The 19,519-nt window shown below is 43.4% G+C and overlaps 1 protein-coding gene across 1 annotated transcript in view; it reads left to right on the forward strand.

Annotated features, from left to right (window-relative positions):
• The first annotated feature begins 268 nt into the window (after positions 1-268).
• Positions 269-19,519, forward strand: part of SORD (sorbitol dehydrogenase) — a 44,503-nt gene continuing 25,252 nt past the window's right edge. The window contains exon 1 of the mRNA XM_058541482.1: positions 269-426. Coding sequence (XP_058397465.1) covers positions 364-426 — 63 coding nt within the window. The 5' untranslated portion in view covers positions 269-363. The remainder of the gene's footprint in view (positions 427-19,519) is intronic.

A 19,519-nucleotide genomic window follows, 5' to 3' on the forward strand; every position in this document is an offset into this window, starting at 1 on the left:
TTGAGAACACTAGTCTGGCGGCTATTGCGTCCGCAGGCTACTTTCAGGGCAGCTACGTTTGCTTGGATGTGAGGCCGACATAAGAGGTGCGTCGCAGGTGGAAGCAGCGGATCGATCTCGCCCCCCCAGCACCCTCCCCATCCCCTTCGGGCTTGCGCTGCGGGGTGGAAGCAGGGCCGCTCCGCCCTCCACGCTAGCCCCGCCCCGGCTGTCAGGGACGAGGAAGCCCCGCCCCCGGCCGGGCGCGCGCAGCCTAGCCCAAGCCCGGCCTCCCGCCTGTTGCCCACGACCCTCTGCAGGCAGCCTCCAGAACCACCGCGCGTCCTGCGGACTGCGTCTTGGGCCCGGGAGGGAGAGAGCGACATGGCGGCGGCTAAGTCCGAGAACCTCTCCGTGGTGGTGCACGGACCCGGGGACCTGCGCCTGGTAAAACGGGAAGGGGAGTGGGGAGCCTACCCCCACCCTGTCCCACTCGTCTCCGAGCCCAGCCTCAGTCCCAGCTCGCCTATTCCAGCCCAGGGCCGGGCCCCGCACCGCTCGCTCCCTGGCCGCACAGATCCCTGCTGGTTGCCCTGTTGGGGGAGGAGGGCGGTCGGCGGTTGGTTCTCATGAGCTAAGAGCAAGCTTCTTGTCGCGTGCCTCCCGGAACCTAGCCTGTAGCTGGCACGTGGCCGGAGTCTAGGAAGGTTGCAAAATGATTGAAGTCTTCTCCCTGCTTTGCCAGCTGCAGATTCGTAGTTCAGCCTCTTGTCATTGCACTTTTCGGAAGAGATAGCAGGGAGGCTGCCCGATTTAGGACATGCCCCTAACATCTCCTCTGGGCAGACAGTGCAGGGCAGAAAGGGGGACCAGAGGGACATCTAAAAGCTTGTATTTAATCTCTTTTGCTTGGGGCTATTGAAAACCTCCTTTCAGGATTTATTACGAGAATACCCAGCACTTACTAGGTACTCAGAAAGTGCCAGCATCTTTCTCCTTTCCTTCCAGCACAGGCCTTCCAGCTCCAGGACTCCTGGTATTCCCTGTGCCTGTACCAGACTTCCGGATCTTGATAGTCTCCATGTCTCTAAAGCTCCTTTCCTCTTTACCTCCCATGGTCCACATCTGGTTTCTTTTCTGATCCTGCTCCCCTGTCCCTTTAAGAGCATTATGTATAGGTCTTGTCCCACCCCCGACCCTGCCTCTGCTTCCTGGCAGGTGGGGCCAAAGGTTAGAGAGCTGCAGAGACAGCCCTGTGGTTGGGCCAGGGCTCCTTTGACAAAGTCCATCTCAGATGGGCCTGGGATGGCAGTGGGTATGTGGGATGGGTGCCAGCCGTCTCTGCTGCTCCCGGGCACCGCCTTCTTCCTCAAAGAAAACATGCACCAGGATCTAGATTGGAGAGACTCAGAAGATTATCCAGATTAGCATTTCGTGACTTTGAGAATCTGTGGTCTCTCTCCCCAAAGAATGCAAACAGACTGAGTTTGACAGCAATTTCAGAGAATTCGTGGACTTCCTTCAAGCCCCTCCGTAGACCCTCTGGAGGTCTGTGGACCCCAGATTAAGAAGTGCCCTGAGCCAAATCTCCATTTCCTCAGTTGAGGAAAGTGCCATTCCCCAAGGTGTCAGGCTGGATTAGTTAACAGAGCCCAGACAAGATCTCAGACTCCTGTTCCAGTGCTCTCTCCACTCACCTTGGAGCCTCCACCCAAGGTCCTGAATTAAAGTGACAGTTAGTGTTTATTATGGTAATACACTAGATGGTATTAGGAGGAAGGGAAAGTGGTACAGCTCTACACAGCTTACAGAGTGATTTCAAACTCGGTCCTTCATTCCACAAACGTTTTCCAGATGAGAGGGTGCCTGCTGTGTGCTAAGCACTGGGTTGGGGGCAGGGGCCCAGAGAAGAGGAGGCGGACACAGCTCCTACCCCCAAGCTGCTCTAGGCAGCCAGACAGATGAAGTAAACAATTACAACAGAGTGTGAGAGCTTTGATGGAGGCGGCGGGGAGTTAAGGCCTCACAGGGAAGAGGCCCTAGAGGAGATGGATGCCACTTGAGTTGGTTCTTGAAGGATAAGTAGAAGTCATTCAGGCAAATAGAAAAGCAAGTGCAAAGATACGTGAGGTACAAGATAACAGGTCCTGTTTACTGGCCCTGTAAATAGTGTGATGCACTGAAAACACAAGTGGTGAAGCTGGAGCAGTGGACAGGACCTGCCTCTCCACCTGCTCAGGGCCTGCTTTAGGGTCATGTACCTAATAGGCAGCAGAATTACAACCCCAGGTTCTGCTGTGCCTTAATTCCTGAACCCAGGCTCCGCCACTGTTCAGCCAGACTGTGTGTTTGTTCTGGCTCTGTAGAACAAAGCCTTGAAGATTGGAGGGGGCAGGGAGCTCACCTTAAAATTGATCTTGTCCGCTTTGTTTAAGAATCCACTCTGACTGGATTAGGGGCTAGGTAGGGGTGGGTGTAGCCTAAAGGCCCTAGAAGGGGCCAGCCCCGTGGTGTAGCACTTAAGTGCTCACACTCTGCTGCTGGCCATCTGGGTTTGGATCCCGGGCGCGCACCAATGCACTGCTTTTCAGGCCACGCTGTGGCAGCGTCCCATATAAAGTACAGGAAGATGGAAGATGGGCACGGGTGTTAGCCCAGGGCCAGTCTTCCTCAGCAAAAAGAGGAGGATTGGCATAGATGTTAGCTCAGGGCTGATCTTCCTCACAAAAAAAAAAAAAAAGGGCTGTAGAAAATGTGATGGGCTAGAGAATGTAGCTTGTGGTTGTGAGAATGTAGACTGTGGTTGTGGGATTGGTTCCGTAACTGGGTAAAAGGGTTCTAGGCGGATTCAAGAGGACTTCAGGTCTGTTTGAGAGTGGGAGGTGGTGGGGTCATTTACTAGACAAGGGAGAGTGGATGAAAATGATGAGATCAGGTTTCAGTGTAAGATGTCTCTGGGACAGGACACCAAGGTGTCTTTGAGAAATTACCTTGGTTCTAGGAGTGCAGGGATGATTTCTGGGCTGGAGATGGAGATTCAGGAGTCATTTGCTTCTCTACTGAGCAGTGCTGCACCCCTGCCCAGGGGGTCTGGAAATGTGTAAGGGGGGGTTGGTTGTCTCAATGACTGAGGGGTAGACTTCATTCAGTTTACAGCACTGTCTTGCACAACAAAGTACAGTCATACACCGTGTAACAACATTTCAGTCAATGACAGACAGCATGTATGACAGTGGTTCCATAGGATTAGTACCGTATAGCCTAGGTGTGTAGTAGGCTATACCATCTAGGTTTGTGTAAGTACACTCTATGATGTTGGCACAATGACGAAATTGTTTAATGATACATTTCTCAGAACATGTCCCCGTTGTTAAGTGACACATTGACCGTATTGTCCTGCACAAAGTAGCGCCCTGGGGGGAAATTGTGGATGGAGAGCTTGCCTAGTCTGAGTGGGACATGTAGAGTGAGAAGGCATGAAGTGAAGGACATTACCCTGGAGAGTGCCCCGACACTGGAGGGGAAAGGGCAGAAAGCTGTCGGCTGAGGAGAGTGACCAGGGATGCCTGTGCTGCCTCAGAGATACCTGCAACCCAACATAAACCCTTCTGGGCCCTCACCACTGCCTCCCGAGCACAGTCGTGCCCTAGCACCTCCATAGGGAGCCCTCCCAGTAGGGTATCCTTGCCCCTCCACCCCTTCCTTAAGGTGAATAGGCTAAGTGGTTTGGAGTTGGGGTCAGTGGTACTAATTGTAAACTAGAGACAGCAACAGGGAAGAACAGTCCTGGAGAAGCTTTGAGGGGGAACACAGGCTCCCTCTCTGTGGGGGAACCGAAATGAAATCCAAGATTTCCTGGGCACAGGCTGTGGCCATTTGGGCCTACCAGGAACAGCGTCTGCTGATAAAAATGGTTCATGCCTCATGTGAAGGGAGTTGTCTGGGGAAAGGCCCATTCCTAGAATCTGAAGCAGGATTCGGAAGGGTTCTGAAGCAGAAAGCAAGGGCTTAACACTTCCCAGTGCTGCCTTCCTGCTTCAGGTAAGGCCAGGAACCAGCTAGCATCCCTGGTTCCGTGGGAAAATGTGACCTGGGCCGCTTGAAACTCGTCTCCCACCTGCCAGGAAGGAAACCTAACATCCAGCCTTCCTCCCGCCTACGGAAAAGGCAGGATTCCCTTTTCTTTCTTGATGCTGTGGCTGCAGGGAAGGAAAAATTAAACTTCTTCCCTGCTAGGTAGCTAGTGATCACCTCGGCCACAGCAAGGGAAGAGCTCTGGCAGCTCCAGGGCTCCCTGGGCTGGAGCTTCAGGCCTGCATGGTGGTCTGGGCTCTGGGCTTTTGTAAGTGGGGTTGTAATTCATATGTATACATACACATATATATATTAAGAGACTGGTGGTTTTCTTTTATAATGAGGAAAACAGAACAAAAAATCTGAGACTTAAGGACTTTCAACTTTTCCCCCTTTGTTTTAAGTAGAGAATGTACAGACTTCAAGGGAGCAAGGGGAGAGGTGACCAAGCTGATGCATAAAGAGGCAAACGGCTGTCAGCAGTGTCAGCTCACTGAGATCCTCTTTAAATGGAAACGGTAATAAAGTCACAAGCCAGGTTGAGGCCCAGAGTGGAGTTTAGTCCCAGCTCTACTGTTTCTAGTTGTATAACTCACCAAATTACTTTTCACTTCAATTTCCCCTCTGTATAATGGGGATGATAGTAGTACTGACCTTTGGGTCGTGTGAGGATTAGATATGACAGTGCATGTAAAAGGCCCAGCTAATCGTTTGTACTAACCATGGAGTTAAGCAGAATGCTAGGACCCCTGAGAATTGGACACTTAAACCATCTCAGCATAAAAAGAGATAAAGACCAACACCTTCAAACATGAATTCTTGTTAAATTTTTGTCTTTTTTGTTTTATGTGGACAGTTCTTAATAAATTATTATAATGTGGGCTCAGGCAATAATCTTGTATTCAACTGTATTTACCAGTGTAATTACCCTATGCTTCTTTGGTCAGTCTTGAGAAATCCAGAAGTTGCTTTTAATTGAGTGTCAACCAATTATGGGGTATACTCTGATAGACTTAAACAAAAAGAAGCATATTTGGGATTTGTTAGGACTGCATCCCAGGAACACATATTCAAGAAGGGAGAGGGAAGGTTTTATAGTTGTGGCTAACAAAGGCAAAGAAAAAAAGGGGAAAGGAGTGTCTTTTAACAAATTCCAGATGCAAGGTAGTCATGGGGTAAGGGTCGGTTGAGACAAGCCATTAAAGTAGATGATGTCTGTAGACGTCTGTAAGTCTGTAGACAATGACCTTGACAGGAATGAGGTCTCTGTCCCGATAATCTTATCTTCCTTGAGAAGACTTGCAGATTCATTTCAAGCATCTAATGAGTTCAAGAGTTCATCCTGAAGCAGGAATTTGTTCCTCTCCTCTTCATGTCTGCCTGGCTCCATTTTAGTGCCTTGACATGAGAGACTCCATCTTTTTTCAATTCCACATTTTCGCCTTTTGATCAAAATCTACCAGAATTGTAGCAATGGTGATCAGTTTTAATTAGTCCCTCATATAGCCAGATCCCTCCAGTCCCTCAGTGGGGGAAAATAGGAATGAGATTATACAGGTAGTCTCTTATTTATCATTAGGCAAGGCCACATTTGAGCAATAAGGCAGACAAGATGAAGGAAGGCCAAATTCATAAGGATGTGTCTCTACATTGATGAGAGTGTCTTGAAGAGACGTGGAAGTTGGGGAATCAAGTCCATATATTGGTTGTAAGACCATAACTTTAGCCTGAATGCTGGTTTTACAACACTGAGTGAAGAAAATAGTGGTTAGTTTAAACATCATAATAACTACAAAAATTCCAAGGAGTAATAGAATTAGGAGTTGTAATCTGGACCACAGAAATGTGCTGATGCCTGTAGGAAGCCAAATAAATAAAAACTGCATGAGTCCATCTGGCTTTTAGGAAAAGGGAGATTAGCAGCAGTTGTTAATTTAGGGTGAACTCTTTCTTGCATCCAAAGGAAACCTAGAGTGCAATGTCATAACCACCCAGGTGGCAGCCAGGCCAAAGGTTTTTCCCACATATCCAACAGTTGGATTGATTTTTGTGTATAGTGAAGAGATGAACCCATTGTAAAAAGATATTGCTATCAGGGGCCCATTCAGATGTGGATTTGTAAAGACAAACACAGTATCAGAAAAATCTTAAATGACATTTGAACGATATGACAATGGTAATATTAAAATACTCATAGAAGTAGGTATACAGGCTTGGTCCAGGGTCTTGGGACAGCTGTCTGTCTCAGATGTTGGCAGCTTCTGTTCCTAGTCAGTTTGATTTGGAGGTCTCCAGCATTTGTACAGGACCAGATGTCAGGTGGAACCTTGTTTAGCTGTGAGATGTATTTCCAAGGTTAAATGCCTTCTAATTCTGCAGCAGTGTCAGTGATTAGGAGCTCTTGGTATGGTCCTTTCCAATGGGGCTTGAGGACTGTTTTCTGATGCTGATGCTTCCAGAATACCCAGTTACCAGGCTCTAGACTATGACCAACAGGATCCTTTAAATTGGAATCCAAGAAAACTTCTTTATCCTGTTGATGATAGGCTTGAGTATAAGACATTAGAGACTTAACAGTAGCTTGTCATACTAGCATAAGACAAGGGATCAGCAGAAGGTTCTATACCAACACACACTGATCTGCCAGTGACCATCTCATGTGGGGTCAGTTTATGTTTTCCAAAGAGGGCACTGTGATCGGTCGGCAAGACCAAAGGCAGTACCTTAGGCCAGGGGAGTCCAGTCTATAGTTATATAACAAAACCTCAAAGGCAATTAACAGGACTAGAATCCAACATCTACAAAGGTGTAACATAATTTTTCTCTCCACAGTTACCCTCATTTTTTACCAAAGGTAATCACAGTAAAACTAATTTGTTTGTATTAAAAACTTGGCCTGGTTATTTATATCAGTGAAAAGAAGAATACTCACTGAGAGTTTCTAAATTCTGGAGGGATCAGGTAAGGATAAAAGTAGATGTTTCATCTTTGTTCACAAAGGTATATCTTACCAAATTGTTGATAGCTTAAAAGAAAAGATTTCTTTAAATCCAGTTCAGTTTTATGATCTGAAAGTTCATCAGAAACCTGTATTTTGGAGTAAGTGTCAGAGTCCTTTCCATGAGTCTCTTTGAAGAAACATATTTGCAAAAGCATCAGAGTAAAACAGTAACTGTCTGTAAATGACAAAAGACTTAAAATGGCATAGTTAAAGATCTGATTGCAATGCAATTGACAAGGAAATTTAGTTATTTCTATAACACACATTTTAAGATAATGACTAGAATTATACCAGGACATGTCAGATTTTTAGGAATTTTAAAAAAATTTTAGAACACTTACATTAATACCATTTACCCACACAATATAACCTAAAAGGTTTATCATCATTTATTTGACAGTGCTTCCCATGCAATTTAATGTAACAAATAAACCTAATTATCTCCCTCTTTATAGGAAGAGAGAACCAGTTCTTTAAGAAGTCCCAGGGATCTGCTGGAAATTCTCAAAGTTACTTTCTGGTCAAAAGAAAGACTTTATTTAGGATTTGAATTTTGGGGAAGTTTGTTAAAAACATCAAAAGGTTTTAAAACACTAAGTCAAATAGGATCATAGTTCACTGTGAAAAAATGCTTAGTTATCCATTTAACCAAAGTGACAACAGAAGATGTTAAAGGCAGGAAAAAAAAACCTTAGAGAGGAGCCGGCCCCGTGGCTTAGCGGTTAAGTGTGCGTGCTCTGCTACTGGCAGCCCGGGTTCGGATCCTGGGCGCGCACTGATGCACCGCTTCTTCGGCCATGCTGAGGCCACATCCCACATACAGCAACTAGAAGGATGTGCAACTATGACATAGAACTATCTACTGGGGCTTTGGGGAGAAAAAAAGGAGGAGGATTGGCAATAGATGTTAGCTCAGAGCCAGTCTTCCTCAGCAAAAAAGAGGAGGATTGGCATGGATGTTAGCTCAGGGTTGATCTTCCTCACCAAAAAAAAAAAAAAAAAAACCTTAGCGAGTTAAACAGGAAAAAAAAAAAACACCTTAGATGTCTTAATAGAGACCTCAGCTTTTTGAACATAGGAAATTATTTTGACAAAACATAGAATCCTTGCCTTTTAGGTAGACTTACTCAAAAGTGAATAAAAACCTTTCATAATCTCTTTATCAAAGAGATTAAAAGTCCAAGTAAACTACCCTTTTAAGAGAGAGAAAACCAAATTCTAATTTTACACCAGCTTACTTTTGATATTAAAAGTCATTTACTTAATTAAATTCATTTCAATTTTAGCCAAGTTGACCATGCACAAAATCTTTCCTCAAGGTTCCTCTTCCATAAACCTTCTATAACTTTCTTTTTTACATTCAGAATTTTGTCCCATGCCTTCCCTCCTTCCTAGTACTTTAGGACAGTTTACTTTCTTAACAAAACAAACAAAAATATCTCCATCACTTACACCTTCTTTACTGAAAACATATGTCTTACTTTCCTTGTATACAGAGATGCTTCCCTTATTCTTTTATATTAGCATCCTATGGAATGGCAGACTTATATATGCTGTCTAGAGACATGTGCTTTCTCATAGAAAATTTATCAGCATGGCACCAAACATGTTTATTAATAAACCCAAATATTTTTCTAGTTTCTCTGTAGTAAGAAGCCAAAGGTAGATAAATCTATGTTTAGTATTAATGTCTAATATTTTATCTTACGTGGAAATTACCTAGATACTCAATAAATTTCTATTTTTAGCTTAATTTAGCAAAACTCCAAGGTTTCAAGTTATTAAAGGTTCTGAAGTTATTTTTAAGTACATATGCCATAACACATAATTATTGTTAAAAAGTTCACCCCAAAACTTTTATTTTACTTACATCTGTTCGGTTTACTTGTTCCCAATAATTATGTTTAGATTGCCTACAAAAACTTCATGTGACGTTAGACAAAATCAGCTATCATTCTAAGTTGTTATTTTTGGTGACATATTATATAACAGAGATAAAATGAGCTTTTTTTGACTAACAAACCCAGCTAGAATGAAGGCTGCATGTCTGCATCATATCCAGTGCTGATAACTCTGAAAATATGCTTATTTCAATCAAACCAACAAACTTAAATAAGCTTTCATTTATCAAAGATTATTTTATGTCATGTTAACTTGAAAAACATTTGGGTTAGTTTCTATTACATTTAGAAATAATTTACATAAGCACTTCTTTAAATCAATTAAACAGAGTTCTTTCAGAAATTGTACCATCCATAGGTAGAAAAATATCACATATATATAATACACATATACAGACATACATAGATACGTAGACAGACGCAAGCAGAGACCTTAAATAGTTTTCATTAAATTTTTGCCATGGATGAGGTACAATACAAATCTCACTAATTTATAATAGAATAGTTGGATCTAAACTGTATTTCTGGCAGTAATTTAGAATAAATTAAGATTATTGGTTTAGGAATTGGTGATGGTCTAGATAACAGTTCCTGGAAAGGTTACGAGCTTTTTGAGATAAATAGGGGAGGTTTTTGGGATTGGTGAAAGGGAATGGGTGGAATCTGAACTGCCTCTAGGGCTGCATTTCCAGTTTTGTAAAGATTTATAAGATAAGGACAGTTGCTCTCAATTCCTCAGAAATTGGGTTGTAACTTAAATGACATCATAAGTTGATCTACTATCCATCCCTAATTTACTCTACATCATCCCTAATTTACTTCTTTCCTTCTGGATACATAGTCTTATTTTAACTTAGGGAAGAAGGCATATATAAAAAAAGTTCCTATCAGGCTCTGAATATCAGGGAAGAAGTCCTATATAAAAAAAGTTCCTACCAGGCTGTGAATATCAAGCTTCCAATCTGGCCAAATTTCTGATCATAAGTTGCTAAATCCTTTCAAATATCTTGTCAGGTTTCAGCTGGGACAAATGGTAAATATTTATGGCAGTGTTAAACAACTCCATTAATTTTTAATTTTAGTTTCCTTTTGACTGTTTAAGGGAATAATGTAGCAGTTTCTCAGAAAATCTCTCAGAGTCTTGTTAACTCTGGGAAGGGCTCATACTGGGCCCTTTTTTGAAGATAGATTATGAGGGTGTCTGTAAAGCCATAATTTAACAGACTTTTATATAGTCTTTTCTTTTATACCTCTTATAACTTGATTTTTCATTAGCTTTTTGCAACAAAACTTTCAATATTTTGGAATTTTGGAGCCTTTGCTTTTAAGTGCACTTCTTAAATGACCTTATCTAATTGGAATGTTCATTCTAATGGCCATTGTAATTCCCCTGAGGCTGGCGGCAGTTTGGTAGGACCCTAGCCGCAAATGGAGTTCAACTCACATTTCTGTACAGCCATATCTGACCACAAATGGGGTGCAAGCTGAATTCCTTTCCAACCGTATTTTAGGGCTTCCAACCTGATGGTTACCAACCCAAGCTTTCAGGACAGGAAACAAGCTTAGTAAGATTTTGCTGTCCTTTGTAAATATTTACAGCTTCCAAGACCATGGTTTTTAAGCAGATGTGCCAGAAGGTGGTGCGCTTGATTCTTTAGAGATTAAAGATTGCATTTAATCTGTCTGTTCCATAGTTCTCAAATCTAGTGCACAAAAAGACAAGTTTTGGAAGCTCAAAGGAGCCCCAAAGTGGCCACTGTAATTTTAAATCATCTCTGGTGTTATCAGTCCACTGGGACAAAAATTTACAAAAGGACCACTGTAGTTCTTAAATGTAAAACCAGCTAGAATTCCTGAGGGAGCTTGATCATTTATGGTTGTTCTAGAATAATTGTTCCCCATAATTTAGAGCAGACTGTTCTTGGATGACCGAGGCAGGAGGGTATGTGTTTTGGGTCGAGTATGTGCTGCTTGTGAGGACCACTTCCCAAAGTGTCACCAACGGGCTGTTGGTCTCTCTTTTATATGTCTCGGAAAATCCTGATCTCCAGGTGGGGTCTGGTTGCTCAAGGTCCTAGGGTGACCAGTCCTTTATGTGTACCTCCCAGACGAGCTTATGGAGTTCCTTCTGACCCAGGAATGGGGTATATTCATTGATTGCAAGGCCCTGTGAGACCGCTGCACGTCATGGACAGAGTTCCGACACTTCCACTAGGTTTCTAGTCACTTAGAAACACACTGAAAGGGGTCAGAAGAAGCAATATCTCTTATCTTGGGAGTCAGAGGACCCTCATTTGGGTGATAGGAGAAGCTAAGGGGTCTGCATTGGTTATCAAGAACAGCAGAATTTCTGATAGTAAGAGAATGTGGCCACTTTAATAAAACAAAAAACTAATAGAGCTACAATAACATTCACCAAGAAAAGTCCTTAAACTCAAATCCTCCACCTAGTTAAGAGGAGGACGGAATCCTCCCCTCCAAAAGAGTGAGGACAGAAAAGAAATCCTTGAACCTGAAACCCCTGCCTTAAGCAGAGGCAGAATCTTCCTTCCTTCCAACTACAACCAGAAATGCCCAAATAAAGATCAGTTTGATGTAAACCTCAACCTTAAAAATTGGGAGGTTTTGATCCAGGAGAATTCACCGCCAGATCTCCGAGCTTGCCGGTGGAGATGTCAGAGAACAGTCTTTTGGAGGTGCCTTCCATGGGTCCACAGAGGCACCGGAGTTTTGAGGTGATCACTGGATCCTGCTGGCTACGCCAAGAAATATCAACCAGTTATGAGGTAGACTTTAACAAAAAAAGTTTATTTGGGATTTGTTAGGACTGCAGCCTGGGAACGCAGATTCAAGTAGTACTTGCATTGTGTTCCAGCCAATGAAGGGAGAGGGAAGGTTTTATAGTCATGGCTAACAAAGGCAAGGAGAAAAAAGGGAAAGGAATGTATTTTAACAAATTCTAGGTGCAAGGTAGTCATAGGGTGAGGGTTGGTTGAAACAAGCCATTAAAATTTAGGGATGTAAAAGATGACCCTGACAGGAATGAGGTCTCTGTCCTGATAATCTTATCTTCCTTGAGAAGACTTGCAGATTCATTTCAGGCATCTAATGAGTTCAAGAGTTCATCCTGAAGGAGGAATTTGTTCCTCTCCTCTTCATGTCTGCCTGGCTCCATTTTAGTGCCTTAACACAAGAGACTCCATCTTTTTTCACTTCCACATGGGAAATGAATTCTGTATTTGAATTACTAGTTCATGAAGTTGAGATAAAAAACAGTCAAATTAGCTTTCCTCCGCAGAAGCTATTTTTGGGGGGCGGGCGGTGGCTTTGTTTTTTTCATGCTCTAGGTTTCACTTGAATGGTAGGAAAAATGAAGGGAATTAACATGTTGAGTGCCTAGGGCATTCCAGACATGTGCTGGGTGCTTTAATACAGTGCTGCACAAACTATCTGAGATGAAGGACCAATTTTATTTTTATTTCCAACTGCCACAGACCAATATGTGTTGCTGCATTTGGATGTTGTGGCAATGTCAAAATGCTGTAAACATTTCTAAATGCTCTTGTCAATTTCTTACGTGTTGCATCACATATCAGTAACAGTCCATCAACCGTCCTCAGTACACTTGATCTCCCTTCTTCCTGACAGCCAACTCTACCAGTGTTCAGGCAGGAGAGGAGCGTCTGGGTGGGGAGAAGAACAGGAACAGCATAGCCCCCACTTCCACACTGTGGAGGGGGTATAGTCGGATTTTTGTTTTATGATGTAGGGGAGGAAAAATAACTTTCCCTTTATCCTTCTAGATTCTTCGCTGAGACCCCTAGTAATAAAAGACAGATTAACAGAGAAAAACAAACAAGTTTGATAACATGTATACCTCCTGTATACATGGGACATACCCAGGAAAACTGAGCAACTCCCCAAAATGGCCCAAGCCACCAACCTTAAATACTATCTCCAGGTAAAGACAAAAGAAGATGTTGATGGCCTGGGCCGGAGGGAGCTGGGGTTGGGGAGAGGGCTGGGGTGGGGATCAGTTATGGAAGGTTACCAGGAAAAGCACAGTAAACAAGGGTAAGGTTGTTATGCAAATTTAAGTCAGTGCCTTCTCCATGGATTACAGTTTCTGGAGATTTAGTTATCCTTCTCTTCCTGGGGAAAGGGAGACACCTTACAGAGATTTCTCGTATAAATGTAAATGTCTCTTACAAAGGGGTAACTTCTACTCAGTTTTCAGAGCTTTTCCTATGTCTGCTGTTTCTTAAAAATAATCAGCCTAAAATAATCCTTATGCCAAAGAGATATATTTTGGGGTGGCAAATTCTGCTCCCCTTCAATGATTAGCTGTATGAGGAAAGAACAAGTTAAAAGGGAATTAGTCGTATAATGATGTACACCTGACATTTATACAATGTTATAAACCAATGTTACCGCAATAAAAAAATTAATTACAAATTACAAAAAAAGCGAAATAGTCATTTTAGAATGATGGATTGATGTTTAATTATGAAAGGCAGAGAAAATTATGTGTCAGCATCAAGTTTAGACATTCATAAGGGCACCAGGAAGAATATTTCTTGATTTTTTGCTCTTTGAGGAAATGTGTTCTATCCTAGGTCAAAAGAATTTCTTTGAATCTGTAATAATATTTTTAAAAGCAAGATAATTCTATATCTGTAATACAATACATTCAAAATGTCCCCTCCTTGATATATACATTACTGTTAAGATTTTTGGATGAGGACAAGGGGATGCATAATGAGGGGGCTTGAACATTGGCAGCCCAAGTGGTTCTGCCATCACTTCTCTTTCCCTGATTAGTTTTGCCACCAGCTGACAGAGCCAGCTGTTTCTAGATGATCAAATTAAAGGGCCCTGATAGGATTTAAGGAGCAGCTGGATTAAACTGGTTGATTACTCCGAGGGAGGAAATGTAGGCTCCTTAACTCTTTAATACCTGAGCTAGACTTATCAGTCAGAGGCACTGGAGACTGCAAATAGAATCTAAAACTCCTTCAGGAAAAGGGAAAATCTTGTAGTAGCAAATAGCCCAAAGAAATACCTCCCTCCCCTTTATCTTAATTATGTTTCAACAATAAAACAAAACTCAAACTAGATAACCAACAGGAAATTAAATCCAGCAAATACTGCCCTCTCTGCCAACTGCTATGGGCAGTGTGTTTGTCTGCACAAGGCCAAGAGGCACAAAGCTAACATTTCCCCCTAAAGCAGCAGGAGCGGTCAACAATATCATAAGTAGGATTGTAACATTTTGTGTAATAAGTCCTAGTACTACTAAGAGATGTGGTAAAAGTAGCCCTATTCTGAAGGGAAAAACTAGAATTATGGGTGTGGGGGAAATTTCTCTTCTAAAATTGCAGGGCAGAGAAATTAAGGAAGAGAAATATGTACTCATATATACAATACTGGCATCTACTTGATATGTCTTTTAGTGTGGCTGTTAGAGCTGGCAGTTTTCCCAAAACCAGATTTACACTAAGAACATTAATTACTGGAGAAAATATGTTCAGATTTTGCAAAGTGATATGTGGCTTGTCAACCTACAAAAACAGAAACCAGTTTAAGAGGCAAAGTGTTTACTTGGGATCAAAGAATTGCAATTCAGGGAGCACAGATTCAGGTAGAAATCCAAATAGTGTCCTGATTATAGGAGAGGGGCTCAAGATTTTTATGGGAAAAAGGGGGGAAGATGAGGTAAGTTGTATTAAAGAAGAATTCATTGGTGCTAGATGAGGTAAGGCTGGGTTTGTACTTCATAAATTGGCTTGAGATTCCTTCATCAAGCAAAAGGCTAGACTTGTACCTCGTTGATTGGTTATTGATTCAGTCATCAGCAAAGTCCAGTTTCATCAGTCCTTACAAACAGGATATTCTTGTCCTTACTGACTCCATGTAATGTTGGTGGTTTGGTCCAATTTGGAAGATAAAGAAAACAAGGTGTGTAAGGCAGTTCCTCAGAAATGGCTGCCCCGGCTCTATTTTAATATGGCTCCACTCATGTCATCTTTCACAAGCTCAATAATTTTTTTAAAAAAGTAAATGTTGTTTTACATAGATGTGAGCAGAGTGAGCACTTAATCAATGTTACTAATACACTAGAGCAGCCAGCAAAGCTCAGAGACTTCATATTTTTGCTTAAAATATAGAACCATGTAATAGGTTATGTTCATACATTTTGAATCTGGAGGAAATTATTTTAAGTCTATTTATCTATTTGTCACAGCTGAGAATTAAATAATCCTTTAACAATCCTGTGTGGATTCAATTCTAGGTGCTGGGGAAGCTCAAAAGAGAGGAAGGGCTCACCTTCCCAGCCTGGTGAGGACAGGGAAGTCTTCTTGCAGGAGGTGATTGTTTCACTCCATGTTTGTGATTCATGTTCATGAGTCTCTATCCCTGACCCACGCCTGAGCGCCAGTCCCCGGAGTACAACTGCCTATTGGACAGCCCCACCTGGAAGTCCCCAGACACCACAATCCCAACATATCCAAACCTAAATCTCCCCAAGTTCCCACAAGAATTAGGAAGTCATCCCAGATGCCTCCATTCCCCTGAGTTCCCACCCCATGTGGGATCTTGAAGAAGGAGAGGGGCCAGCCAGTGGAGAAATGGCCCCCGTGAGGTGAGCAAGTGAGCGCAGAGTGGGTTTGGGAATTGCAGGAGGCTTGCAGGGAGGCATGGTGGCCGCAAGAGGAGGGGTTTAGGATCTTCAAGGGCCACTGGGCACTTTAAGTGGATTTGCATTTTAGAAGGATTGTTATCAGCAGAAGAAGGCTGGTTGGAGCCCGCAGAGCCTTGGCTGGAGACCTGCTCAGCGGACTTTGGGAAAGCAAGTGTCTGACCCTTCTACTTTGACCTCAAGTTTGCCAGGACCAGCAAGGCTAGAACAAAGTGTCTTATGACAAATTGGCCAATTACGAAACCTTTGGATTTTCCTCCCACTCAAAACACCACTCAAGCACTCAAGGGAGGGGGAAGATTGAGGAGGGAGGGAAGCAAAAATAAGATCTCTTCCTCTGCTCTCAAGGGTGCAGGGCTGCCAGCCAACAGGTTGACAGGAGACCTGGTAGGCAGGAGCAGGTGGCAGAGGTGGACTTCGAGGACCTGGGACAAGGCCAGTGCCTTCTTGGAGCCCTGCCTAGTGTCCTTCACTCTAAGACGGTGGGGGGCGGGGGGGCGGGCAGCTTGACACTCTTTCCCACAGCTGATAGAATCAGGCCTAAAAACACTTCTGGAATCCTAATCCACTTTCTTCCAAATTCCAGCCCTTTAAAGAACAGTCAAGTTCTCTTAATATTGACATGAAAACAAGGGAAATACAACTTTTCTCTAAAACAATTTTTAAAGCTTTACCCTTTCAAAAGGAAAAGGACAAGGTTGTCCAGAGCTGGTTCCGCCATACTGTGAGCTAATTCTAGAAAAAGAAGTTTAATTTTATTTCTTTTGTAGTAAGAGCTAACTTATTTACTCTGAGTTGGGTGCTCTCTTTTATGATTATCCTTATGATACAGAGGAGGAAATTGAGGGCACAAAGAGGTTGTGTTAACTACCCCAAGGTCGCATGGCTGATGGAGGGGAGCCTGGGTTTGCACTTGGATGGGCGATTCCAGAGTCCAAGTTCTTCACCACTGCACCGCTCAGTTTGTCTGGAGGAGGGAACAAGCATCTTCCCGATTTCTCCTCATCTTGAGGCCGTTGCTACAACCTGGGCAAGGCATAGTGAGGGCGTGAATTCAGAGGTGCAGGTGGAAGTAGAGGAAAGGGGGCCATTTGAATTTATTTAGGAAATATATATTTAGGGTAATTTGAGAAAATATATTTAGGAAAGGCATGATAACCTTTAGGATGTGAGAGGCACGCGAGATGATTCCATGTTTCCACAGAGAGTTGTTCCTGAAGTATTTTCATGATTTATTTCCGGGGGGGCGGGGGTGGTGGCTGAAGGGGATACAAGGGAGAAAATATGTATGCGATGTATTTCTGACCTGAAGTGAAAAATGCTGGAAAACTGACATAAGTATAGTAAAGAACCATTATTCAATTCCTCTTTATCCCCTTGTTACTATCACTCACAGAAAGATAAGAAATCCTGTTCAAGAAACCTTCAGTATGCCTGATTACAAAACCTTTGGGAATGAAGAAAGGGGCTGTGGGGATACAAGTGAAAGTTCGAAGTCTCAGAGAAGCTAAGAAACTTTGATAGATGAGAAATAGGATAAATGAAAGAATATCATCACCGAAATTTGAGACAGAAAAGGAGATTAAATAAACAGTATTATAGCCAACGTCATACCAAGTAACCACAAATGCAAAGCAAGGTATTTTAGTAACCATGCTGTAATAACTTTCTAAAACATTGTGAACTCCACAGCTGAGCTTAGGATAATATTTACAAACTTAAGGGCTGATCTCAACATGGTCTTGTGCTTAGGTGGCATGTCTCCTGCAGAGAGGGGAGACCAGATCCAAGCTGAGTTGTAAAAGTGATTAGAGTCAGAGAGAAAAAGAAGGAAAAAGGAAAGCTGGTTTGCAGGGGGAGGTATTTAAGTTCTGCGTAAAGTGTGTTCTGCTACTGAGGAAAAACCGGCTGTCAGCACAGCACCCCCTAGTGTTTGGGAGAGTCACTGCAGCTTTGCCCTTGTGGTAAGGCCAACGTTGGTCAACTCTGTTAACTCCAGCAAATATTTACTGTAGTAATCTCTAGTGACCCAGGGCCTATTTGGTGTGCCCAACTGTTGGTTTGGGCTGGTATCTTACCCCCTCTCCACCCCGAAATGGAGTGTTCTGGCCTGGCCTGGTTGGAAGCAAGGATATGAAAAGCATGCTGTGGAATTATCTCTCAGTGCTTGGGAAGTTGCCTACTAGTGCCTTTAGGGGGAGGGTGGGGTGCTGTTCCATGTTTGAAATAAAGGCTTTAGTCTTTAGTTTCAATTTAACCTGCAGTTTAAAATTTCACCCAGTATAACAGAAACATAACTACACAGCAGCCTCTGATGTGGTGTAATGTCAGATGTGGGACCAGCAACTTCTTTGAGAAAGATTTTGGTGGCAGCCAGCTGTCCTGAGTTGCCCATTTCTAGATTCCCTTCCCTTCCCTTCCCTCCCCTCCCCTCCCCTCCCCTCCCCTCCCCTCCCCTCCCCTCCCCTCCCCTCCCCTTCCCTTCCCTTCCCTCCCCTCCCCTCTCTTCCCTCCTCTCTCTTCCCTCTCCTTCCCTCTCTTCCCTCCCCTCCCCTCTCTTCCCTCCCCTCTCTTCCCCTTCCCTCCTTCCCTCCTTCCTTCCTATCTTCTTTCCTAACTCCCTTCCTTCCTTCCATAGCCAGTTTAAATTATTAAGAGATGAAAAACTGCCTTGCTTTGGATGCAGCTCTACGATTTACTGCCTTAGTGTTACCATGGGCAGGTTGCTAAATCTCCCCATTCCTCAGACTCATCTTATGGAAAATGGAATAATAATAGAAAGTACCACGTAGGGCTGTTGTGAGGATGAACTGTGGTGATGCATGTACAGCACTCAGCATAGGACCTGACACAAAGAAGGTATAGTGTTAGCTAATCGGCATTTGAGTTATCACTTTGGGCTTTGTTTAACTGAAGACAAGCAGTTAGATTAGCATTGAGCTACTTCACACAGGGCTGGTAATCTGAAACCAGTGAGAACCTCAGCCCTTCCATGGAAGCACTATTATGGGGAGAGATTATTTAACAAATACAAGCCCCCTAGGTTCCTGGCAGGGCTCTGTACCTGGTGCCAAAGAGACTGAAGTCATGGTCTTTGGCGTCAAGGTTATTATCTTATTAGCAAAATAGCCCCAGCGTCGTTTATTGCTACCTATAAAAGCATCTGAGGGAAGCTTTCTGAAGGAGGCAAGCTTTGAGCACTGCCTCCTCCCAGAGCGCTCTGCATGGGGCCCTGCCCCAACATTCTCATCACGTCATTGACTGCTCCTTGCATCACCCCTGAAGAGGAGAAAAGGCATATTCCACCTTGGGGGTGCTGTGGGATCTAGTGCGGCAGGCTTGGGAATAAGACATGCCTGAGTTTAGCCCTGGTTTATCCACTCTGTGGCAGTATGACCTTGACCAAGTTATCTAACTTCCCGGCCTCAGGTTTCTTATCTGCAAACTATGGGCTGTGGTGAGGAACACGTGCCATGAGGTGTGTAAAGCCCAGCACACTATCTGACACACAGTAGGTGCTGTGAACATCTCACATCCCTTCTCCCTCTTCTTGGCTGCCTTCGAAGAATTAATAAAATGAACACTATGGAATTGGCTGCTCACTGTCCTTCCTCATTGCCAAGAATTTCCTAGCCAGTTGGCAATGGGGAAAAAAAGCTTGGTAAATAATAACAATAATAGCTGCGAACATCAGAATAGCTCGGATTGCTTTTTGAACCTGGAAGAGCGGCCAAAATTTAGGTCCTATGTGTTCCCTCTAAAACTCCACGTGGGAGATTTTGGAAGAGAGGACCAAATATTGGGCTGTGCATTGATGTAAAGGGAAATGAGCAGCAGCATGCACACTTGGTCCACCCTGCTCCA

Source organism: Diceros bicornis, chromosome 5, assembly GCF_020826845.1.
Source record: "Diceros bicornis minor isolate mBicDic1 chromosome 5, mDicBic1.mat.cur, whole genome shotgun sequence".
Lineage (NCBI taxonomy): Eukaryota > Metazoa > Chordata > Mammalia > Perissodactyla > Rhinocerotidae > Diceros > Diceros bicornis.